Source organism: Epinephelus lanceolatus, chromosome 6, assembly GCF_041903045.1.
Source record: "Epinephelus lanceolatus isolate andai-2023 chromosome 6, ASM4190304v1, whole genome shotgun sequence".
Lineage (NCBI taxonomy): Eukaryota > Metazoa > Chordata > Actinopteri > Perciformes > Serranidae > Epinephelus > Epinephelus lanceolatus.
In genome coordinates, this window is record NC_135739.1 from 37,950,071 (window position 1) to 37,976,467 (window position 26,397).

Below are 26,397 nucleotides of genomic sequence, written 5' to 3' on the forward strand. Positions count from 1 at the left end.
TAATTATAAACCATAGTACTGGAGCAATTGAAATTTTAACCTGGTGGTGATAATTGAGGAAAAATTAGGGGATCACCAAACTTATTACAATTAGCCAAGAGTGTAATGGTTCAGAAAATTTGAATTTTGGTTCGAATCAGATCTTTTCAGTACAGCAAAAAAATAGAAATGCTGGAGAACTTTCCTTGATTTTTAAAAGTTTTGACTTCATCATTATGAAGTATAAACTTATTTGATTTTGAGCAATGATGGAGTTAAACCTTAGTGACCAATCTCCTGGGGTGTCTTCATAACAGCATCTAAAACAAAAACAACTCCTTATAGAATATTAAATGTAGTAGGCCATTGTTCTTATAAACAAACGCAAACCAAAAAAACAACTCTGTTTCTCCAGTGTCAGAGAAATTTCCCCCCTGCCCCTTTTTCTTTTTAACATTTTTAACTGTTTTAAAACCAACATTATAATTATGGTCTGGCTGAAATGGTTTTTGAGGGAATATTGTAACAGGGCTCAATTACATTATGCATGTTTGTAAAGCCTGTGTTTTCCTCTACACAAATGGGTATCCATGGCTTTGAATTTACCAATCCCCTTGGTGATTTCTTTTGCCCTGTCAGAATCAGTTGGAAATGGCTGCCTCAATGCTGTGGAAATATCTTTAGCTTGTAGCTTGTTTTGCTCCTTGTTTTCGTCTAGTTCCACGTACTGACACACTGGGTTGAATTTGGCATAAATGAGTTGACATGTTTGAAGTATTCCCACTGATGTAACTTACAGTCTTACAGCAGATGCAACATACCGTTGTTTTGGTTTTTGGCTCCAAACACCAGACCTGTTGGTGATTGGAGAATCTTCTGGTCTGATAATGGCTTTACTAACAATACTGCAATGAGCTAGCTTAGCATGGCTTACCTTCCAGTGTGTCTCACTGGAGTAGAATGTTATAGTTTGGGGATGGGAGGGACAGACAGCGTGTTGCCTGTTTCATCGTGTGTGCTGCCTTGTTGAGCACAATGGCACTAAGAACACATAAACACACTTAAACACATTTGAAACTGTATATTTCATTTTCCATATGTAATAGGATTAGTTCAATGGATGATTTGGTGTATTGTGTACTGAATAGAAAGCCTTGTAACAAACAGTTCAATATGAATACGTATATTTTTACACCCCTAAATTAGCCTAATCCTGAACCTTATTTCAAGGCAATCCATCCAATAGTTGTTGAAATGTTTCAGTCTGGACCAAAGTATTGGACCATCTCAAGAACGACTTATTGCCATTGTAAACAGTGAAAGCACATCTTTATTATAACTGACATTCTGATGGACTTCAGTAGGTTGTTTCGGATTATCATCTGTCCGTCTCTTTCTTTGTGTCCATCTGTAGGAGAATCACTGCAGGCGGATAAAGATCCTGGGAGACTGTTACTACTGTGTGTCAGGACTGACCCAACCCAAGGCGGACCACGCCCACTGCTGTGTGGAGATGGGACTGGACATGATTGACACGATTGCGTGAGTCACAAACACACACACACACACACACACACACACACACACCTACATCCTCTCTTTAACATCCATCTGGGCGCCCACACATCTGTCAGGTCAACACATGAGGTTCAATCTCATCTCCATGAACAGGGTGACTTGAAAAGGAATTTGCCGTTTATTAAAACTGTAAATTAGAATTGATAACTAACATAAGTGGGAGTTTTTTTGTTTTGCTAAAACTGCTGTTACCTCCAATAAGAAACTTTTCAGTCCAGTCTGTTAGCAGAAATTCATCAGTATTTCCAATCTTTTTTAATTTGCCATTTTTTGATTGCTCTTTACGTACTTTTTTATATTAAGAGCCTAACAGGAAGTGCTGACCTCTCTGCAGCTGGCAGTGCAGATTTTGTACTCGAAGGGACAGTTTACACCAAAATCCAGAAATACATAATTATAAATAACTTGTTCTCATGCCAACTTGCAGATACCACCGCTTTGTTAGTGGACCTAAACATGAAAATATGACACACTAGGTACCCTCCTGCGTCAGTTTTAGATGTTCATGGTTGGCGTTTCAACTGATGCTTGTTACATGGATTGTGTCTTTTCAAAAAACATTTCTGTTTTCACAGGAAATGTACAGTTTCTGCTCGTTACTTGCATACAGACTTTTCAAAATAAACTTACTACGTAGGTAAAACACTTTTTTTTACGTATATATTTACTTAATATTAGGCAATAAAGTTCCTGGTTAGGTTTAGTAAAAAACATCATGGTCTGGATTAAAATAAGTATGGTTTTTATGAACATAATGTAACATCATGTGACGTGCCTTACCAGTGTGCCATGCTATACATACTAGCACACTGTGTGGTTATTAAATTAACTCGACAGCCACAGCTGTTTCAAGACACTCTGGGGGCCCCAGGCAAGAGGCATCTTGGAGCCCCCCCCGTACTCGCCTGTAGAGCTCTGTAGAAAACAAATCACTGTAAGTAAGTAAGTAAGTAAATTTTATTTATATAGCACTTCTCAAGATAAGATATCTTCACAAGATAAAATACAAAAAATACAATAACAGAAACAATGCAAAAAATATACAAAAACAAATAAAAAGTAAAGTGCAGCGAAATACAGAAATGATACAATGGACAATTAATGGAACACAAGCCTAAACACATGTGTTTTTAGCTGCTTTTTAAAAATGTCCAAAGAAGAGGCCGCTCTCAGCTCATGAGGTAGTGCATTCCACCATTTTGGTGCAACAGCCTTAAAGGCTCTATCACCTCTCGTTTTTAATCTTGTGTGAGGGACAGTAAGTAGGTGGCCTTCAGTGGACCGCAGTGACCTGACAGGACAGTGAAAGGACACCAGATCCGTCAAGTATGCAGGTGCTTGACCATGGAAAGCTCTGTAAGTGATGGTTAGAATCTTGTGCTGGATCCTGAAATTAACAGGGAGCCAGTGCAAGGATGCCAGGACTGGAGTGATGTGAGTGAACTTATGAGATCTGGACAGAAGCCTGGCGGCAGCGTTCTGGACCAGTTGGAGGCGGTCTAATGAAGTTTTATTTAGACAGGTGAAAAGAGAATTACACTAATCCAGACGTGAGGAAATAAAAGCATGGATGATCATTTCTAGCTCGGAATAAGTTAACATGGATCTGAGTTTGGAAATGTTTTTGAGGTGGAAAAAGCAGGAGCGAGTGACAGTTTTGGCCTGATCAAATGTGACCCCAAGGTTTCTCAACTTGCGGCGCACATTAGCACTGAGGGACCCTAAGCAGCTGGCCACTTTAGATGCTGAGGCGTCAGGTGCAATAATTAAAATCTCAGTTTTAGCTGCATTCAACTGAAGGGAGTTAGTAGCCATCCAGTCCTTAATTATATTCATACAATCGTACAGTGAGTCAATTCCATCGGTCCTATCAGGGTTAAAAGAAAAATATAACTGGAGGTCATCTGCATACATATGGTATGAGATACCTTCAAAATTACTGACAACTGCCAATGGATTGGACTTCTCCGTCACCGGTAAGCCCTTATCTTGTGCTGTATTTGACAGGAATACAGCGTCTGTGACCCCCATTCAACCCACACAATTGATGTAGCATATAAACAAATCTAACCTACAAGTAAAAAGAAATAAATAGTAACTTTCACTGCTTAAAGATACTCAGTAGCTCAGCTAATACCTGAAATGTCACTGGAAATCAAACCACCGCAGCAGCATATTGAGTGCCAGGTGGCCAGCACACGCCGTTATAAGACGGCGCATGGACACTCACCCTCTTGCAATTGGACTTTGAACTTATCCCACAGTAGTGGTACCGTGAGGTACCGTAGTACTACGGTACTCCAGCAATGCTAGTGCAGGTGGCAACCAGTCATGTGGGACATGGTCTCAATTTGCGTGAAGCATGAAAAGAGACAGAAATGCTGTGCAGTCCCGCACAATGCAGGACGTCTGGTCACCCCACTTAGCCACTCATAAGCAGCAGCTAGTAGGGGGCCCCATTAGGGGGGATTCCAACATGTTGTCGTTGTTGCAGTGTCTATAGGGGTTCCATCATATTGTCATTGATATGGACCAATGTCAGCCGTCTCTGTGGGCCCCGTTCCAGCGTGGGGCCCTAGGCAACTGCCTAGTTTGCCTGTCCGGTTGCGACGGCCCTGTCCGGTGCGTATCATACGGCTGCAAAAGGTCCCTCAGTATGTTGGTGTCTGACACTAAAATCATTGACAAAGCAGCCATATTTGATGAGTTGGGAGTGAGGACATGCTGATTTTTCCTCTTACCTGTAGTGTCATTTGATAATCTAATTTGTTTTGATGCGAGTTGCTGTTGGAGATATCTGTAGAGATGTCGGCCCTCTCTCCAGTATAATGGAACTAGACGGCACTTGGCTTGTGGTGCACAAAGCACCAAACAAACAAACAAACAAAAAAAACAGTTATTTAAGATATGTAGGTACTATTTTCTCTCTACGGAACTATGCTGAGATAGTTAACGTTACAGCTGAGCCGAAGAAGACTCCATTAATGTTTACATCTTGTGCTGCTGATGACTAGATCTTCGCATTATACTGAATTTATTAAGACGATGGTTAAGCATGAACAAAGTTTTGAATTTGTCTTAAACAGAATTAGGAAGAAAAGCCAGTCTAAATCATAATATTCAAAATAAAGGCCTAGTCCTCTCTGCCATGAAGGTTAACAAAGTAAATTAAATTAATCTTTTTGAGAATTTAAAGTTTGGATTAGCACAAAAACATTTATTAATTTGCGCTTATTATTAAAAAGTGCAGCTTTGTTGCATGAATTTTGTCTTTAGTGCTTTATAGTCATGAATCAAATATGTTTGACTGTTTCCTGTTTGAGATTTAGATCAGCTTAAACTAGATGGAACATTTACTGTATTTCCCAGTTTTCTCCTGCTTGTTGCGGAACAAGCTGTCAAACATTTAAATTTACCTACAGTAACATCAACGTAACACACATGTACAGTAGTGGTTTTACGAGACATAAGAGTTTAGCAGCAAGAAGTACTTTTTGTTTGGACATGACAAAGCAATGTTGGGGACTTCCACAAGTTTTAATATTATTGACAGATAGATTCTGTAAACTGAGACAAATTCAATCTGTGACAATTTTGCAATCACAAAGATACACATGTAGCATACCCCCCACCAGCATGTTGACACACACACATACACAGAGAGCCTTTACCTCATTTCCTTGTGCGAGCCCTCTCCTGTCATGTTCTTTCCCTGCTGCACTGTCTGAGTGGATGGATGCTGCTGTAGGAGTCCTTTATCTCAGAAGACAGGTGCTGCCATACACACTCATCATCCCTGTTTGTGTGTGTGTGTGTGTGTGTGTGTGTGTGAGAGAGACATCCCTCCTTCAGCCTGATGGGCAGACCACATTTTCTTTTCCGCCACCCTGTAAACATACACACAAACATCGTCTGAAGTGGCTGACCTTTCACTGGTGACCAGAAGCTTTATGTAGTGATTTAGTGGAGAGGAAGAGTCCTGCTCTATCTCCTGTGCGTCACAACACGGGGGAAGTTGAGATGGTCTGCACGTGTATGTACCTGTACATACATAAATGTAAACACTTTAGATGCAGGCATGCACGCACTCAAGTTTTTCCAGTTCAAAAGAAATTTTTATTTTGAGGATTCATTACATACATTAGTTATTTACACTGGATCAGAATAAAGTTGAAATGTTTCTTTCTTCCACTAAATGGGTCAGTGGGCCAGCAGATTGGCCACCTTGAGGAAAGGAAACCAGAAATGATTTGGACAGACTATATCTCCACCTAGACATGATAAAATGTTGTTTGAAAATTGGTAATATGCATAGCCCTAATGATCTAGCTCAGCATCAATGTAAACATGGTGATAGACAAGTCATAAACTCTAGTAAGTCAAGTCATTTCTAGGAAAACAGCAACAATACTAATAACAGTTTAACACCAAAATAAGCAGATGTATACCAGTTTTTTAAACCCTGGAAAACCTCCCTAAAATAGGGGATAGACTTCTGCTCTGTTCCATTGGCAGTAGACCATGTACACGGCTCTGCAATAGACAATGCATTTCTGTGTGTGTGTGTTTTTTCTTTTACTGGTGTGTCACATTCAATGTCTCAGATGGGCCAGAAAACAGGTTAGTAAATAGTAGATCGCAGCAAGGAGGCCTCTGAAAATGTTACAGTGGTTACTTCTCTTTTATATCTCTTACTTATTCAGTCTCGTTCTCAAACTCGGTGCAGAGTAATTTTGTACAATGTTCGAGAGTTGCTTGGATGGATACGTACAAGATTATGTGGCAAAGGAAAAGGGACTAAAATGAGCTTGTCCACCAGGGTGTTGTATTTATTTCTGCTGATCTAAGCCGATTGGAACTGGAGTCGATGAATACCCATGACTACTGCAAAGTCACTGGACCCAGGAGTGAATGCTGAATATTACCTTTCCCACTGAATACAAAAGCCAGATGTTAGTGGGTGTTGGTGTGTTTTTGGTGCTGTGGGAGACAGGCTTAAGAATACTGCCATGTGAGCAGCTCTGTGAGGCTGTTAGTAGACACAGAGGTGCTTTGCTAGCATCAGCTAGCAACATGCTCACAATCACAATACTAACATGTGGATGTTTAACAGGTATAATATTTACCATGCTCACCATCTTATGCCCACCATACACCAGGGGACTTTGGAAAGACTTTTTAAAGACTAAAGTCTGACACTCTATCACATCTGAAGACCATATGAGTTTTTGGTCACACGCTTTTTTGCATGAGCCAAGACTGTTTGATTTAATCTGAACGTCAAGATGAGAAAAAGTCTGACGTAAGACAACTTGGACTGAGCTATATGACCACCTTACACCAGATCGGGATCAAAGGAGTGTGCACTAACCGAGGTAAAACTTGTACGAGTTCATGCCCACTTTAGGAAATGTCTGTCTGTGGCAGTGAAATTGCTTGTTAAGTCATTTGGTGTTAGGCCAGCATTAGTTTAATGTGTTAGCATGCTAACACTTGCTAATTAGCACTAAATAAAAAGTACAATGGAGGCTAGTGGAAATGTCATTGGTTTTGGAGAGATTTGATGATAAGTATTGAACAAACTGAAATTACAACTACATAATGGTGCTGTAGATGAAAGGCAGGCGATCACAAATGTCAGACAGATTCATCCAGAGCAGACCATGAATATCTGAGCAAACTTTCACAACAGTCCATCCAATAGTTGTTGAAATATTTGAATCTGGAACGAAACAATGTACCAACTTTCCCATAACTGGAGCCCCACATATTCTTGGTTGCACACCTTGTACAAGATCAGCACACTGAAACTAATACCTGTTGTTTGATCCATTACTGAAAGCTACCAAAAACAGTTATACAGTATCCAAACAAACAAAAGAAAGACAGAGAAATGAATCATAACCTCGTGCTGTAGATGAAAGGCAGGCGATCACAAATGTCAGACAGATTCATCCAGAGCAGACCATGAATATCTGAGCAAACTTTCACAACAGTCCATCCAATAGTTGTTGAAATATTTGAATCTGGAACGAAACAATGTACCAACTTTCCCATAACTGGAGCCCCACATATTCTTGGTTGCACACCTTGTACAAGATCAGCACACTGAAACTAATACCTGTTGTTTGATCCATTGCTGAAAGCTACCAAAAACAGTTATACAGTATCCAAACAAACAAAAGAAAGACAGAGAAATGAATCATAACCTCTTAGGGGAAGGTTACATTGTCTTGGTTTTGTTTCAACAGTTTTAGAGATTAACCTCCTATTCCACTTACTCCCTCTTGCAGGTCTGTGGTGGAGGCGACAGAGGTGGATCTGAACATGCGTGTTGGTCTGCACACAGGACGGGTGCTGTGTGGTGTGCTGGGCCTCAGGAAATGGCAGTATGATGTCTGGTCAAACGATGTCACACTGGCAAATGTGATGGAGGCCGGAGGGCTGCCTGGGTCAGTGCTGACTCTTACACCAACTGAAACTGGACTCTGAGCAGCCACAGTAAAAACACAACACAAATACACACACAAACACACACACACACACACACACACACACACACACACACACACACAGTATCCCAGCAACAGAGATAGCCTCATAATGTGTGCATCCATCACAGATGGGGAAATGTATTCCTTATGAACTAGGCGCACCACATGTGTTTCCATAGACTTGTCAAATATCAGTCATAAAGGATAAGGCTAGACAAATTCACTGACAAATTCAAAGACAAAAAACTAAAATTATTTTAGCTGCCTGACAGGAATTGTCAGTTCTCACAACAGCCTCAAAGCATTCTCTAAAACTACAGATGCACATTGCATTCACTAGAGGAAGAAAAACTGAAGACATTGACTTGAAAATATGAGACTATATTATGATTATCTCTATATAGCATCTCTATTAGGATCATGAGATCTTTATCATACTGTAATGAGATCTGTATCCCATAATCATAAGATAGTTTCCTTAATTATGTGCTTATTTCCAGATATAGATGCTGTAATTAAAATGAGACTTAAACATGGTTATCAAAGATGTAGCCAGGATGTCATTATCACGAGAAGTGTTATTATGTGATATATTGTAACTATGAGATCTTTACATGTATAAGTTTAAGTTTAAGTTTATTCACTTTATTAATCCCCCTGGGGGGAAATTCAATGTCTTCACTCTTGCTTGTCAATTACACACAGGTCTGAAAGACACAGACATGCACAAACAGGACCTATACATGCACAAAGTGGAGAGATCTCAGAGTGAGGGGGCTGCCCTTTGGTCAGGCGCCCTGAGCGGTTGGGGGGTTCGGTGCCTTGCTCAAGGGCACCTCGGCAGTGGACTGAGCTACTGCTCATTATATATAAATGTCAGAATGTAATGTGGTACAAAAATCCAATAGCGGCATATCTGATATTCTGATATCTTTGAGTTTGGCTGATTAGAGTGTATTTTTACACTGTGGATTTTACCTCCCTTCTTTTATATTGGAAGCACATTAGGGAGGGATCTCTTAATGGCCAAAATGAACTATGAATTATCTTAACCTAGCTCTATATGATATTCAGAGCATATCTGTGATTCAGTGTCTGGGCCAGGGTAGCTGGTGGCTAGCAGCTAACAGTGCTAACAATGCGATCAGTGCTAAGAGCGCGAACAGTGCTGATAGAGCAAATGGTGTTAACTAAAGAGGAAGGGGAAGGAAAGGGAAGGTTGAATTCAATTCAATTCAGCTTTATTTAAAGTGTAAAATCACCATAAACATGGTCTCGAAACACTCTCCAGTTCACATAGAAAAAAAATACATTGGAAAAATACAAATTGCAAATAAAAAATACAATTTACAAATAAGCACAATTATATACAAAAACAATTAAAATAAATTAAAAAAGTGCTATCAAGTTGTACCATATGCTTGGGAAAATAAATAGGTTTTTAGTCTCGATTTAACGATGTCAACAGATTCTGCATCACTTACTGACTGGGGGAGCCAGTTCCAGAGAAGTGGGGCACGGTGGGAAAATGCTCTACCATTTTTTGTTAACTTTGGGGACTGTGAGGTAGTTACCATTCTGTGAGTGGAGAGCACGTGTTGGAATGTATGGAATGATTAGTTCAGATAAGTATGGGGGTGCTAGGCCATGTAGAGATTTGTAGGTGAGTAAAAGCAGCTTGAAGTCTGATCTGGACTGGATTGGGAGCCAGTGAAGAGTGATTAAAGCTGGGTTTATATGATCATATTTCCTGATTTTGGTTAGTATCCTGGCTGCTGCATTTTGAACAAGTTGTAATTTGTTTGTGCTGCAGTGCGGTAGGCCAGAGAAGAGGACATTGCAGCAATCTAGTCTAGATCAAACAAAGGTGTGAACTAAGATTTCTGCATCTGAGGTATTTAGCAGGGGATGGATCTTTGAGATGTTGCGTAGATGGAAAAATGCTATCTGATTGATTTCCCTGATGCGAGCATCAAAAGACAGAGATGAATCAAAAGTCACATCAAGGTTTTTAACTGTTGAGTTTGGGGTGACAACACAGTTGTTGATGTTTAAACTAAGGTCAGTGAGGAGTGGTAGTTGGGTGCTCGGGCCTATGATTAGTAGTTCGATTTTGTTGGCATTCAGTCGTAAAAATTTTTTGTGACATCCAGCGAGTAACAGCAGCTAAGCAGAATTCAAGATTTGTAAGTTGGGATTGATAGCGGGGTGTAAGTGGAATGTAAATTTGCGTGTAATCGGCATAACAATGGTAGTTAATGCCAAATCTACGGAATATGTCACCAAGGGGCAGTAAGTATATACAAAAAAGTAAGGGACCCAGGACAGATCCCTGTGGTACGCCAAACTGCACTAAGGAAGATATGGATGTAGTGTTTTTATATGAGACAGTGCTTTTTGTCACTCAGATAGGATTGTTACCAGGAAAGTGCAGTACCATGGATGCCTACGTGATTGGACAGACGATCTAGCAGAATGTTATGACTGACTGTATCAAAAGCTGCACTTAAATCCAGGAGAATGAGAAGTGAATAAGAATTGGAGTCTGATGCAAGGAGAAGGTCATTGGTTACTTTTGTGAGGGGAGTCTCAGTGCTATGTAGTGATTTGAAACCAGATTGAAAAGGATCGAGGAGGGTATTGCGTGAAAGGTGATCGGTAAGTTGACTGGAGACTATTTTTTCAAGGACTTTGGAGATGAAAGGGAGATTTGAGATTGGTCTGAAGTTGTTCAGAATTTCAGGATCAAGAGTAGTTTTTTTGAGTAGTGGTTTGATTACAGCTGATTTGGGCACTACCCTTCTGTGACTACCCTCCTTTTTTTTTAGCATTGTCAGCTGCATATTTAAACTTGTGGTACAGCTCTGACTGAGATTATGTCAATTTCTTTACAAATCTCAAATCAAAAATAGCAAGACACACACCATCAAAACTTTCTCATAACAGACCTGAGCATAACCAGTGATGTGTACGCAACACAATGTATTTTTGCAAAAAAAATGACTGTTGAAAGTTGTTTCAGAATGCTTCAAACTTCTTCAAACTTCTGCTGCTCTAATAGAGGAATATGTTATCCAAAAATGCAGTGGCATAAGTTTCTAACAACAATGAATTTTAATGGCACAGACATATATGCAATTCCTTGTTGGATCTGGTCTTTTCATGCAATTTGTAATGATAGTGTAAGTGTAACATAGTCACCTTATCTCATAAGGATTTATTCGGATTGAATTGTTCCTCTTTGATGTAGTTTCATAATTTTTTTTGAAAGGACAGCAACTTAAAATGAGGCGGGCCACTAGTACTAAATTAATACTTGATTCAGGGAAACTCATGTACAGTAACAAGCTGATTTGCATTTTAAAAGCACCGAAATGAGGTCATCTCATTGGCTCAATTTGGTCTTGTTTCAAGTGAAGTAATAAGATTTTAGGACTCGTTACCACATTAAATGAGTCGTTAGGATGAAAATTTCTTCGCTGCAAAGAATTTTGAGCAAGTTGAGGGGCTATTAGGCCGATGAAAATAATGAGGGGGAAAATTGTTTAAGACCTTAGTGCCAGACTTTTATCACTAACTGCCTTGCATCCTCTGCTCTGCTTGTGCTTCCAGCAAGGTGCACATCACCAGGACCACCCTGGAGTGTTTGAATGGAGACTACGAGGTGGAGCCAGGCTTCGGTCATGAGAGACATGCCTTCCTCCAAAAACATCACATAGAGACATTTTTTATTGTGCCATCACACAGACGTAAAGTATGCCACAATCATTTCTTTTTTTTTGATAGATATATCACCTGTCTCTCACTCGACAGGTGATATATCTATCAGTGTTATAATAGTTAATCCTCTCATGCAGAGAGGGAGGCAGGCCGTGTGTGAAGCTGGCATATGCATGACTACTATCATTGTCTCACACTTACTGTACATGTGCGCAATAGCCGAATATGTGCCTCTACTCGTAGCATTTTTAATCCGCAGCTACAGTATTTGTGTGAGCATACACACACACACACACACACACACACACACACATACAAATAAACACTTGACATATGCAGGTTTTCCAACGTTTCACTCACAGTTTGGCGTAAAAATCCCATTCAAGCTTTATTTATTTCCTTGAACAAGACAATACACTCCAAAGCATATTAAAATTCATGCCCTTGTCATGTCTTCCTTTTCCTCCCATCCTTGATGGGCGATGCAAAATTTTGTCTCAGGTTTATTACGGAAACTGTATTTTCTGTTTTCAGGATAATATACTGGAGGATTGTTGGTAAAAATAAGTTGTAAATAATGAGTTCTGTATAATTTAGTTGAATTTACTACAGTTAACCTGCCAAAGACCCAGAGGGCTCTAGTTTCCCGGCGCAGCGCAGGGTGGCAAACCCCGTGGAGAGCTAGTTTCAAGCAGCGCAACCCGAGGCGCGCTCAGTTTGGTAGTTTGGCAGACCGCTGAGATGGGTGTGGCGGCGCAGCAGGGGGAGGTGTCGACAGATCCAGCTTGGCGCAGTGACAGTTCCGTGCCAAAAGGCTTCGCCGAAGGTGCACTAGAAGCTCGCCAGCTGAAACCAGGTTTACTGTCAGCGCAGGCGGAGCGCAGCCGGTGTAAGCCGAAGTTTGGCTGACTGGCGGATAGTGCGCACGTTACCAAAACCTCACAGGCAGGTTTACAGAATATCAGGCACATTAATAATGCAATAAATAGCCACAAAACCACTATTCAATGCAACTATCTGCTATCAGCACATAAATGTATCTCTATATCGACTGTCCCGTCACATCTGATGTCAGATCAAAGGGGATTGGCACCGTTTGGCGCGTTTGGCACGCGTTATGGAAACCCAATCTGATTTGATTAACACAGCTGCAAACTAATGAATTCACATCCCTCTCAGCCAACCACAAACAGCCACAGCATCAGATAGGGAGTATATATTCAGCATCTGTCATCTTAGAAAAGTCAAAAGAAAACAGAGTGAGACTGCGAGAGAGAAAGAGAGAGAGCACGCGCGCACGAGAGAAACGCATCATTGATTTACAATTGTGGTGACCTCCTCCCAGGCTACCTTTGCAACATCAGCCCGTGGAGGTCTGCTCGTAGTTCCGTATATTCGGACACTGCGAGCTTGGACCTCCCGGACCAAAACATCAGTTTCCTCCCGGGAGAAGTTTGGCCGTCTGACGCTGCTGCTCTCTTCTGCCATGGCGAATTGAGTAAACTCTCATTACGCCTTCGCGCGGCGCATTTAAGGGCGAGGAGAGGGGCTCATTTGATTGGTGTGATGTGTGTAAAACCCACTCCACGCCTTCTCTCCTCCCTCTTTCCGACTTGCGCAGGTAGGAGGGACGGAGGTGGGAAAGAGGAGTAGCTGCGCCAGTGCGCACAGTGTGCCAAACTTGCAAAATCCGCCTGGCCGCACCCAGTTGGCGAAGCGCAGGTGCGCTGCGCCCCTGCCTCGCCCGGTCTGCGAAACTAGAGCCCATAGACTGTATAAAGAAATTGATATAGCCACTGTGATGTCATTTGTTCTTGGACTCCTGTTTTAAAGCCCAAAGTTTAGAACTTTGGCCAGAAGTCACCACGTGTGCGTGAGAGGAGCAGTGGCCGCTCGCGGTTTTGCAGCAAAAAATTCCTTGCAGGCCAAAAACATTTTCCCCATAGGCCACCGTTATATTAAGAGACATCTGTAAAACTTTTGACAGGATGCCTCGAACTGCAAATAAGGTCAATTATGAATCTTCCTTTTCTGATTTTTTTTTTTTATAGATTTCATAGTTGTAAAACCTTCCTTGAGCCAAGAAAAGCATTTAAAAATGTCATCACAATGTAAAGTCTATGAGCTCAGCAGGATCTTGAGGGTGGGGCTAGCAGGAGAAACACTACTATGCATATTCAGTGGGCCGCAAACTGCAGAAGTAAAAGCTAGAAACTTTTTGGCGTATGTGCCAAAAATCTATCTATGGTCGGCCACTATAGTTCTCCTACATGCTTGACGAACTGGCAGAGTTTCAGTTGGTTGCAATCTAAAACCTGCCCCTAAATCCTACACACTAGATATCTTTAAATGTACACAGTGCCATGAATACACATATGCCTCTATCATGATTGACAGGCTGCCTAAAGCATGCCTGGCACTATCATCTATTTTACTCAAAACAGGACCCTAATTTCCTAAATGAACATCATGCTGTATTGAAGACTTAAAAGTATCAACTGAGACCAAAAACTAATCATGAAAAAGTTTACTGAGATAATAAATCAAGTGAGAGGTCAGGACATTTTCCCAATCAATTCTATATAATCGCGCTTTTTGCAACAAGAAAAGTTGCATCCCGCTGGCCATTAAAAAGAATGCAGGTTTAAGGCACTTTACGCTGACTTTGCTTTTCTATGTCTGAGCTACGTCCAGTTCTTTTATACAGTTTCTGTAAACAATACATGATGCCAAACAGTAACATGCCTGTTTCCATTTGTTATATGCAAGTTTAATGTCTAGACTTGGTAGATTATAGATAAGAGGAAGTTGGGAACGTTTCATTTATGAAGTTTAAATGTGTTGAAAAAGGGCAGTGCACATACTCTAACCATGTGGGAGGCTATTTCAGAGAGTGAAGTGAATGAACACAAAACAGTCTGGTTTTGGTTTTCAGCCTTGGATAAAGAACTGTTATTATGTGAGTGGTCTCTGTTACATTTACAGTATGTCAGGAGATAATACATGTTACCAAAACCAAACCTTAAAGTGTTTTCTGTACCTCTATAGCGTCTAAGTCTTTCTTCTCTCCTGTTCATCTCATTATCTTTGTCCTCATTTCCAGATCTTTCCAGGTCTTATTCTGTCAGACATCAAACCAGCCAAGAGGATGAAGTTTAAGACGGTGTGCTACCTGCTGGTGCAGCTGATGCACTGTAGGAAAATGTTTAAGGCTGAGATCCCCTTCTCCAACGTCATGACCTGTGAGGATGACGACAAGGTATTTAACAGACACAATCTGTAATCTCAGAATATTATCAATGTTTTTTTCTGTTTGTATGCATGTGTGTGTACCACTACTGTACAGAAAAGATATAAATATTTCTAGGTTACGTAGTAAGAGAAATCCTTTTAATGGGTTTGTATGTCCATTTGTGATGGAAAAAATCCTGCTTCTATTCCTAATCTGCCAGACACACACACACACACACACACACACACTGTATTGTGGTAATCTGGATTTCTAGATTTCGCAGCATCTTTAATCCTACAGTATGCCTGCATTACAACTACTTGTTGAAAAGTAAACCACTGGAATAGATATTATGAGCAACTTTTGACCTAAACCCACTGCTCTTAAGATCGCTGAGTGTGTGTGTGTGTGTGTGTATGTGTGCATGTGTGCATGTTTATATATATATGTTGGTGATTTTTTTCATGCATATGAGCATCAATTTGAGCTTGCTCAGGTGTTTCTCATCATCTTTGTGAGTATATTTGCTTTAATCCAGCAGTGAGTCAGTCACAGTGCTGCTGGTCTGTTCCTGTCACTCAGTGTTTGGTGGCTGATGATTTGGTGTTGTGGCATCACAGGGTCTGACCGTCAGAAATAGCCTGCTAGCCGTAATCCGCCCAACTGTGTGAGCTTGGCCAGGCATTTGTACTTCATGATTCTGATGAGGTTGCATTATGACTGCTGGTAATCACCCACAGCATGGTATCATCTCCTATAATAGCATTAGCCACATTGTTACATGATTATCCAAGTAGCCAAAATCCTAGCATTGTGACACAGTGGAATTTTATAATGGAATTATGACACTGCAAATTGTTTGGCCAAAAGCATATTTAATCATATGATGGATGATAAATCATTTTTATGACCTAAAATAAATGGAGTGGTACATTGGATTATTGGACTATTAACTGTCACTTTCTAGTGAATTTGGATACTCGTGGTGTAGTTACTGAACATGTCAGTCAAAATAAACTTGTTTCTACGTGAGGCAAAGCTGTTCAGCTGTGTGATGCAGAACATGTGTTGGAGTTCAGTCTGAAAGCTGCTGGATAAGAGCTTCAGTTTCTGTTGGCCTGGCCGGTATTGTGGATATAAAGTTTTTAATTTGTGCGAATGAAATACTGTGTTTTGCATATTACAAATGAATAATTTGTATCCTCATATTAATAGCTTTTGTGCACTTTCAGGGACACTAGTATTTTTACACCTTCAGACTTGAGAAAGATGAAAATGAGACTGAATGACTCGTTCAAATGGATGTAGAATCTGTGGGAGCAGAACAGTGATTATATTAGGATCCTTGTATCACTTCCACTGAGACTGGATGATTAAGTGACAGAGCCACTGTTTTTAATGTTATTTTGTAGAAGCAGGTGTAAATTTAAAGAATACTTCACATTCTTTTTATAATGCTGCACTGTAGCTGTAAAATAATGAGAAGAAGAACTGACTGATTCCTCTCTAATAATAGCTACAGTTGAGACTCTAACTATAAATACCTACAGCATACCGTGTGCTTGCTTTATGCACACTGATAACATGCTTAATGATATAAGAATGGTGCAGAGTGTCTCTTATGTATGGCAGGATGCAGCAGTGCGTTTTACATGAATCTTCCAGTTTTTGTTGAAGTGACTCTTTGGCCCAGATTGAAATCAGGCAGCGTGTTTTGTGCGTACTCTATCCACGAGAATCCATTTTGCCTGTTGATGCTGTTGCCTGTTGTCACACTTTTATATGATGCTGATTTTAATATGACGCTGTTGGTCTGACTACATACTTCCACTCACACAGAGGATGCCAGCTGAGTAGACAGTCCTTCAGTATCGACCAGGATACATTCTCATACACACTGCTAAAAGAAAGTGGTCATTCTGTATGTAGCCCGGATCACCTCCAAATGTGGTCTGAGTGATTGGATCTCAATGAGCCTGTTTACACCTGGTACAGAGTGGAGCAGGAATGAGTCCTAAGTTAGCATTTTTGCACTCCCGGTTCCCTCTCGGTCTTTGGTTCAATGCCTGAAATAAGGTCTGTGATTAACACAAGCTGAGGAGACTTTCAAGATTTGTTCTGCAACATAAAAGACGTCAATATTGAAGTCAGTCGTGAATATTGAAGTCTTTATGTGTCTTAACAAAGGCAGTTGCTAACAAGCGGCTAAAGGAGACTGCAGAATGTCATCACACTGAACATGGCTTCACAGCATTGTTGTGGTGGTGTGACCGTGGTGTAGTTTGTTTTCAGCCTAACATTAGCATTTTACCTCTGGCGATTGCATTTATGCTTCAAAAATTATAAAAGTGGTGTTCATTTGTGAAGATAGTCTTGCTGAACAAAACATGCAAGAACCATAAACGTATGTTTGCCACATACTTTTTGATGAGGGAACAAAAGCGATGCTAACTACCACGTCTGCCTACAATATAACATCATCCCTGCAGCGCTGTATTAACATGCTTCTATTATCGGTCTCCAGCTTATCACTTTTGTTCAGATTTTGTCACTGTTTAGGTCCCTTACACCAGAAGGTCAAATGGCCCTACACACACTTGTGTTTATACTCTCATTAGCAGCTTGCTAGCATGCTCTCTAGTCAACGGTTGACCAAATGAAAGAGGACCAAAAAAATTCTGAGAATTATCTCAAGAACATTAAAAACTCCTGTTATAGAGCGTTGTCACCAAAACATCCACCATGTTCTGCATGATAATGTAGTCCTTGTCAGGGACGCATCAGAACTCATGAGCGTTTACACCACAAAAGATATGTAGTCAAATATGTCCCACGCCTCAGAAAGTGGTTTGAGTGATCAGATCACAATGTGTCTTGATGGTCGTTTACACTTGTATTTAGCACTATCCACTCGTGATGGGATCACCAAGATGCAGGTTAATACTGGGTATAAATAAGCTCAATGTGTCCGCAATGCATCTTGGGTGCATTAACACCTGTACCTAGAGCTGTCAACTTATGCATGGATCACCCAAGACGTTAATGCCAGGTGTGAAAAGGGCCTTAATTTAGCTGACAGTTTAGCTCACAACTCTCTACCCCACTAATGGTAATGAGGTGTAAAGTTTTCTGTCTGTATTTCATCAAGCAGTTTCGTTTTTTGGTGTTTAACAAGCATTGCAGCCTGACAGGGCTGAGCCAGCATGGCTGTAGATTTCATATCTTGTTTCCACTGATGTTTGTGAAGTTATTACAAAATCTTATAGCAGTGAATGCTGACTTCACAAAACTCTGCATTGGTATGCCTCAGCACACCAGCTGAGAACCAGCCAAGTTTAACACATCAGACAGGCTCAGCCTCTGCAGAGGCTGATTGTGTTGTCTGTTTGGTGTCTGACAGCGGAGGGCCCTGCGGACTGCGTCAGAGAAGCTGAGGAGTCGGACGTCCTTCTCAGCCACCGCCGTGCAGCACTCGCCAGGAACACGAGTCAACCGCTACATTGGGCGGCTCATTGAAGCGCGGCAGACCGAGTCAGAGACAACAGACCTCAACTTCATCACTCTGTTCTACAGGAGCAGAGACAGGGAGCGCAGGGTGAGGACACACACACACATGCATACACACTGAACATCTGCAGAGAAGCCAGCAGTAACTTGGATTTATATTTACAAAATGTTACAAATATATACTTTCCTCATCACAAGGTAACATGCTTCGTGACTGCCCCCCCCCCCAACCTTATTCTCTCACATAGGCTACACACCCTACACAGTCTCTAATTCTTTCTCCCCTTTCTCCCTCTCTCCCACGCCTGTTGTCTATGATGTCTGTGTGTATGTGTGTGTGTGTGTGTGTGTGTATGAGGAATCCACCCACCCTCTCAGGAGGGGGTGCAGATAATGATTTGGGAACGTCTGAGCGGCACACGTGATAGCTTTCTCCTGTGCTTGCGTGGGTGAGCCATAAAGGGGCCACAGAACAGGGACGGGCATGTGTGTGTGTGTGTGTGTGTGTGTGTGTGTGTGTGTGTGTGTCACAGTTTCTATGTCTGTGTCTTTGTCTGTGTGTAATCTAGACATCCAAACTGGTGGCAGAAGAATCATAGCCCCATACACAGTAAAAACTAGTTAATTATTACTCATTTTCAGAAGTCTTATCCATCAGGAAAATGCCACCAGCAGAAAAAAAAAATCAAGACTCAAATTAGTGTTTATTTACTCCCACGCAGCTACAGTAAAAATATTTCTTTCATAGGATGCTGGTAGAGTTCAGGACACACCATTGTCCCTGAAGTATAGATCTAACTGCACATCGGATTTATAGAGCAAACGTTAGATTGTTTCATATCCAACTACAGAATTTAGATCCATTCAGTGTCATTTGCCTCTAAAACAGTTTTTTATCTCAGGCAGAAATAAAGAATAACTTCTAAGGTAGTGGCTCTCAACCTTTCTTGTGTCAAGGACCCTGAAATTGATACACATTAGGTCATGACCCCCATTTGAGAAAATTTTGCTTCAAGGACCTCCATCTGAAAAGATTTTGGTTGTTAGATATGATTACAACCAGAATTTTATAGCTGTAAACTACAGTTGTGGAGATAACTAAGGAGAAAGTGAGACCTATGATCAGAGTAGTCACTCATACCAGAGCATGTGAACGGAGCGGGTATAAATTTCCGCTCCTCGCTCGCAGACCTGTCACTCTGTGCCGCTCGTCCGCTCCGCTTGGTTCTGCGCATTCTTCACTCCGCTCCGCTCCATCATAAATTTTATCCCGCTCCACTCGCTCACCACTCCGCTCAAAAAACTGTGTCGTACTACCCTAACCTGTAATCTTCTATTCACAAATAAAACGGGGTCTGCCCAATTTTCCAACAGCCCATTGGTCCGACATCCCATTGTTCCGACCATATTAAACCCATTGTTCTGAAGTCCCGTTTTTCTGAAATCATCATGATGCCCTGTGGTTAAGGTCTGGTTAGGTTTAGGCACAAAAACCACTTGGTTAGGGTTAGGAAAAGATCATGGTGTGGGTTAAAATGAAAAAGAAAGTGGCAAACACATAAGCCGTGAGCGTGCTCCACCTCAAGCCTTTCCCAGCTGACCCAGAGCCGGTCGCGGCGCACCATCAAGGCAGAAATACGCCCGTCGGGAGCCGTTCAGCATCGCGGAGCACTCCCCACACAACCCGACCCCAGAGTTAATAACAGGAGGTTATGGTGTTTCACTCTCTCCTCTCTATGACACTTGTATCTCGACCAGTAGCCTACTTTTGTTGCGTTGCTGATCCTCTATGGTACACAAATACAGTAATAATCACATATTGGAACAACGGGACGTCGGACTCATGAGAGGTCAGAACAATGCTACGGCACCAATAAAATATGAGCTTGGTAGATTCTCTGGGGAAGCCCTCTCCCCGCAGTTAGGGACCGTTCTACATGGTACCGCTGGCAGGGTGGAAATAAGTGAAAGTGTGGAGGAGACGGACCAGGTTAAGCGGCCAACCTCCGAAGCCCTCTCACCTCTCCCCACAGTTAGGGACCGTTCTCCAAGGTACCGCTGCTTCTCTTCTCAGTTTCTTTTCTGAGGTACACAGTAAACTCCATAGTTTTGAAAGAAAATAGTGTGGGTGTGCGCAGGTGCAAAGATGCATTCTGGGTCAGGCATGAGCGACCGGAGCAAAATTGGAGCGAGAGATAAGGCTCCGCTCCACCTTTTAAAAAAAATAGCCGCTCCTCCCTCAACACAAAATCCTCCCGCTCCCCGCTCTGCTCACATGCTCTGGTGAGATCTGAACTCATTAAAGATAAAAACAATAAAGCTGTCATGTAACGTAGGCCTCTTCCACTTTATCATCCCTCATTTTCTCTTTTTCTCCAGAGGTCAGTCAGTAGTCGCTTGGTTGGTCTATTGCCATGATTCTTTAGGCCTTTGCACAATGAATCTGTATTTTTTGTCCAAGTGTGTTGCATGTTTAAAAATAAATCAATCACGTTTAAACGCAGACTTCAGACAAAAGTGGACAGCGGGCCAGCAAGAAAAAGAAGTGGAAATATTTGGAAGCAATTATCTTTTTGAAATCTTCCACAACAGAGACAATGTTATCTTAGCCTATCCAGAAATGCACAACAGCAATGATGATACTTACAGCAGAGTGCAAAGCCACACAATATTGTTTCATAATTCGATAACCAAATGCAAGACGCCTTCAGGGAGTGTCGACGGGGAGGTACCTTCAGTGGAGAGAAGCAAGGGAAGCAAATGCTACTCTGCATTTTTGTATAGCGAACTTTCCCAACCAATGGAGTAATGAAATGCATCACACTCAATGTGCAAGATTTCTGTACATAACATAATCTATCAGATGACGGATCAAAACGCATGGGAAAAATACAGACTTGGTCTACAAAGGCCTTTAGCCTGTAACATATCTTGACAACCAGTGAATGGATTCTTTCCTTTATGATCAGGGACCTTATTCTATGATGATGACAGCTGTATCAGGATTGGAGTTGCCATCCTTCTGGTTAGCTGCTGCCTCTCATAACTGAGATGCTACCCTAAGTGAAGGAGTTAACAATCTTCAGGTCTTGTTCACAAGGGTTAGATGGAGCGTGAGAACAGCAGGTGGAATTAGCCCCTCTCAGGTGGCTTATGCTTGAGGCTGAGTCCAAAGGTGAAGCTCCACTGACACTCCAGATATCACCTGTGTTTCAGGAAGGAGGCTTTGGGTACCAACCAGAAGGATATGATGATGGAGGCAAGCAGGTGAAATTAACTTCCCTCTTGGTCTGTCTAAGCTCACCTTGAGGGAGAGAATAAGAGGCTCAAATAGAGAAGAAGAGTGAGCTACTGCTTCTGCACAGTGGAAGGTGCCATTTCAGGTCAATTGTTGGAGGTATTCTGGGCATGCCAAACTTTAAGGACACCCAAAGCCAGAACAGTCTGGAGGGATTCTGTAAATCAACAATCCTGGAGCATCTAATCTGTCGTTCATACCAAGCACACAAGCTTGCATAGTTTGTGTGAGGTTGAACATAAACTGAGAAGAGAGAATTATGTGTATTTTAAGCAAGACAATTACTAACCACAAAAGGTGGTGGTATTTTGGCCACAAAACTTGGCAGAAAATCAATGTGGTGTTTACTTCCATAGCTAAGGTGGAAATTATGATTCTCGGAAGACTCTTTAAATGTCTCAGCAGATCTACGCAGAGAAGGGTGGTATGGATAACTATACATGTAGGTCACCGAGTTTTGCAAAGGAGCTGATGTGATGAACTCAAAAAGTCTGAGTGTGAAAAAAGCTGTTGTTTTATGTGACTCCTGATGGTAGTTGGAAGAACCTTGAACAGCCATGCAACTCTCTTCCAAAGACCCCATGTATATTTGCTGCAGCCCAGAGAAGCATATTCCAGCCTTAAAGGGTAATTTAGGTATTCTTTAATCTGGGCCCTATTTTCCCATGTTTTTGAATCTAAGTGACTAATGGGAATGACAATATTTTAATAGGTCCATAATTGAGCCAGGCAGTACTGGCCAAACAGGCTGCATTGTAACCATTCAGGGCCTTTGTGCACTGTCAATTTACACTTTTGGTGGATGTAAACTGTCACAGGGAATATGCCCTCAGTGTTTACATTGTGGCCTGGCCACTGATGTTGCTCAATTTTGGACCAATTTCAAGTTGTTGTTCTCATTAGTCATATAAGCCCCTTTCCAACTGCATAAAAACCCCACTAACACCGCTAACATCTGGCTTTTGTGTTTAATGGAGATTGTTACGATCGGCATTCACTCCCTGACAAATGACTCTGCAGTAGTCAGGGGTGTTTATCGGCTCCTGCTCTGATTGGCAGTGATGGCAATACAACAGCCTTGTGGATGCACTAATTGTAGCCCCTTTGTCGATGCGACCCAATGATCAACATCCACAGAATACCACCTGTCTCTGTCCGAGCAGCGCTTGAACACCAATGACAATGTAGTCGGCACCAAGTTTGAAAGACTGAAAAAGTAAGAGAAATGAGAAACAAAGTAACCACCGCAAAATTTTCACTGGCTTCCTTACTGCTCTCTACTGTTTACCAGCCTGTTTTCCAGTGTGCAACCCCTCTATGATGTGACACATGACACACCAGATAAAAAAAGGCACTTTATTCACCATTTTTAGTGGGTTTACCGTGTTTAAACGTACATACATACATGCACTAATTTTGGTGGAAAAAAGGTCTTAGACACAAAAACATGCAAAATAGGGTCTGGATCAGAGCATGTGAGCGGAGCGGAGTGGGGAGCGGGGAGCGGGGAGCGGGAGGATTTTGTGTTGAGGGAGGAGCGGCTATTTTTTTAAAAGGTGGAGCGGAGCCTTATCTCTCGCTCCAATTTTGCTCCGGTCGCTCATGCCCGACCCAGAATGCATCTTTGCACCTGCGCACACCCACACTATTTTCTTTCAAAACTATGGAGTTTACTGTGTACTTCAGAAAAGAAACTGAGAAGAGAAGCAGCGGTACCTTGGAGAACGGTCCCTAACTGCAGGGAGAGGCGAGAGGGCTTCGGAGGTCAGCCGCTTAACCTGGTCCGTCTCCTCCACACTTTGACCATTTCCACCCTGCCAGCGGTACCATGTAGAACGGTCCCTAACTGCAGGGAGAGGCGAGAGGGCTTCGGAGGTCGGCCGCTTAACCTGGTCCGTCTCCTCCACACTTTGACTATTTCCACCCTGCCAGCGGTACCGTGTAGAACGGTCCCTAACTGCGAGGAGAGGGCTTCCCCGGAGAATCTACCAAGCTCATATTTTATTGGTGCCGTAGCATTGTTCCGACCTCTCATTAGTCCGACCTCTCATTAGTCCGACGTCCTGTTGTTCCGATATGTGATTATACTAGGATATGCTGTATTTGTGTACCATAGAGGATCAGCAACGCAACAAAAGTAGGCTACTGGTCGAGATACAAGTGTCACAGAGAGGAGAGAGTGAAACACCATAACCTCCTGTTATTAACTCTGGGGTCGGGTTGTGTGGGGAGCTCTCCGCGATGCTGAACGGTTCCCGGCGGGCGTATTTCTGCCTTGATGGTGCGCCGCAACCGGCTCTGGGTCAGCTAGGAAAGGCTTGAGGCGAAGCAGGCTCACGGCTTATGTGTTTGTCACTTTCTTTTTCATTTTAACCCACACCACGATCTTTTCCTGACCCTAACCCTAACCCCTAACCCCTAACCAAGTGGTTTTTGTGCTTAAACCTAACCAGACCTTAACCACAGGGCATCATGATGATTTCGGAAAAACGGGACTTCGGAACAATGGATTTAATATTGTTGGAACAATGGGATGTCGGACCAATGGGCTGTTGGAAAATTGGGCAGACCCCGTTTTATTTGTGAACAGAAGATTACAGGTTAGGGTAGTATGACACAGTTTTTTGAGCGGAGTGGTGAGCGAGTGGAGCGGGATAAAATTTATGATGGAGCGGAGCGGAGCGAAAAATGCGCAGAACCAAGCGGAGCGGACGAGCGGCGCAAAGTGACAGGTCTGCGAGCGAGGAGCGGAAATTTATACCCGCTCCGCTCACATGCTCTGGTCCGGATTGAAAAATACTTAAGTCACTGTGTAACACAAACACTTTAGACAGCACAGATAAACTCTACACTGGAAAAAATATCACACTTGTGCATTTGGTTTTAAAGCAGGGTAAAGATTCTCCACAGAAAAGTATATTTGACCTGCTCCTACCTAGACACAGATAAACATCTGAGTGGATGGATGAATGAATGATTCTTATGTTGACTTTTTCCTCTCTGTTTTGTCCTTTCTTAGTATCACCAGGTGTATGACGACCATTTCATCAGTGCAGTGGTTCTCTCTCTGATCCTCGCTGCTCTGTTTGGCCTTATCTATTTGCTAATGATCCCACAGTACGTACACACACACATACACACACAGACTCTTCCACATTTGCAGCTTGTCCATTCGTGTAGCGTAATTGGATCGCTCTTGCTAGGGTGCAGTGAGACAATTAAGAAGGAAGGTGTTTTCGCTGCAGTCAGTGGAAAAGTGGGGAAGCCCTTCTCACTCTGGTCTCTCCTCTCGTTTCTCAGGGGGATGCTGGTGCTGCTTCTGCTGGTGCTGTGTGTGTGTTTCCACGTGGCCTGTGTCATGTACCTGCATCTTACCAGTGTTCAGGTAGGACTCCCAGACCTCCTCCTTCAGGATGCAGCTCAGAAACCTGATTAAGATTATTCAAAATAACAAATTTATATATAGAAATCAACTAATAAATTGTAATTTGTTATTATGGATAACCTACTGTAAGTAGTAGTAAAATATTAGTAGTAAAATTAGCTTCACCTTTTCCAGCGGCAATGTTAAAGTGATGAACACATTAATGCATCAGTATTTATAATCCAGTTGTATAATATTTATTGTTCTGAAATGAGCCATTCTTTACAATGAGTACTTTTATCAGTACAGAAGTACATACATTTTAACTGCAAGACTTTTACTTGTAACAGAATATTTCTACACTGTACTATTGCTACTTTTACTGAAGTAGAGCCTGTGTGCTTCTTCCTCCACCGCACACTTGTCAGGTTGTGAGTGACCACGCCAACTTATACCCTCTATATGACACTGTGGCATCATGCTACATTGAACTCTCATCATATCCTTTAAGCTTCTCCTCTAATAGGCCTGCATGTAATGAGCCACACCACAAAATGCACCCATTTCATTTCCACTCCTGGCTAATGATGTGTCCAAAATGCCATTGAAGTAGATAAACAGGTGCTTCATTTACTCACTCGTTCTATTTTCCAATCACTTCCCTTCTCTCTCCTCTGGTTTTAGTGCCAACCGGGCTGCCTCACCATCCAGATCCGAACGGTGCTGTGTGTCTTCCTCGTTCTGCTCACCTACTCTGTTACCCAGGCCTGTGTGGTAAGAGTGTAGATTTATATAATAATTAGTTTAATTCACGTTTAGGATTATTTGTAATGCACAATATAATGCTAAATCAATTTGAAGCACTGTGCAGGGGGAAGCAAAAAACAATAAAAACAAATAAAAATAAAGTTAAGAGTGAAAGTTTATTTTTGACCTAAGAGACAGCAGTTTGACAAAAAAAAATCTTAACTCAAGCTATATGTCACTTTTTCTGTAGCTTTCAACTGCATGTCACAGTCCTTCTTAGTGGATGTCTTTCTTTTGCTCAGGTGTCATTATGTGCCTTCAGTTCCATAATGTCAACCGCCACTCTCTGAGAAAGACCATGAGATGCAGCCGAAAGCTTGAGGAGCTCATGGTCAAGACTTTTTGTGTGAGATTAAAACATACTTAAACAAAAACAAAAAAAACATGATAAACTAATTACAGGATACTGGTTTATACT

General features: G+C 41.9%; 1 protein-coding gene across 1 annotated transcript in view; it reads left to right on the forward strand.

Moving 5' to 3' along the window:
• Positions 1-26,397, forward strand: part of LOC117254244 (adenylate cyclase type 1-like) — a 67,935-nt gene that overhangs the window by 21,211 nt on the left and 20,327 nt on the right. Inside the window, exons 5-12 of the mRNA XM_033622377.2 lie at positions 1,394-1,521; positions 7,851-8,009; positions 11,664-11,805; positions 14,875-15,030; positions 18,404-18,598; positions 24,828-24,925; positions 25,109-25,193; positions 25,857-25,946. Coding sequence (XP_033478268.2) covers positions 1,394-1,521; positions 7,851-8,009; positions 11,664-11,805; positions 14,875-15,030; positions 18,404-18,598; positions 24,828-24,925; positions 25,109-25,193; positions 25,857-25,946 — 1,053 coding nt within the window. The remainder of the gene's footprint in view (positions 1-1,393; positions 1,522-7,850; positions 8,010-11,663; positions 11,806-14,874; positions 15,031-18,403; positions 18,599-24,827; positions 24,926-25,108; positions 25,194-25,856; positions 25,947-26,397) is intronic.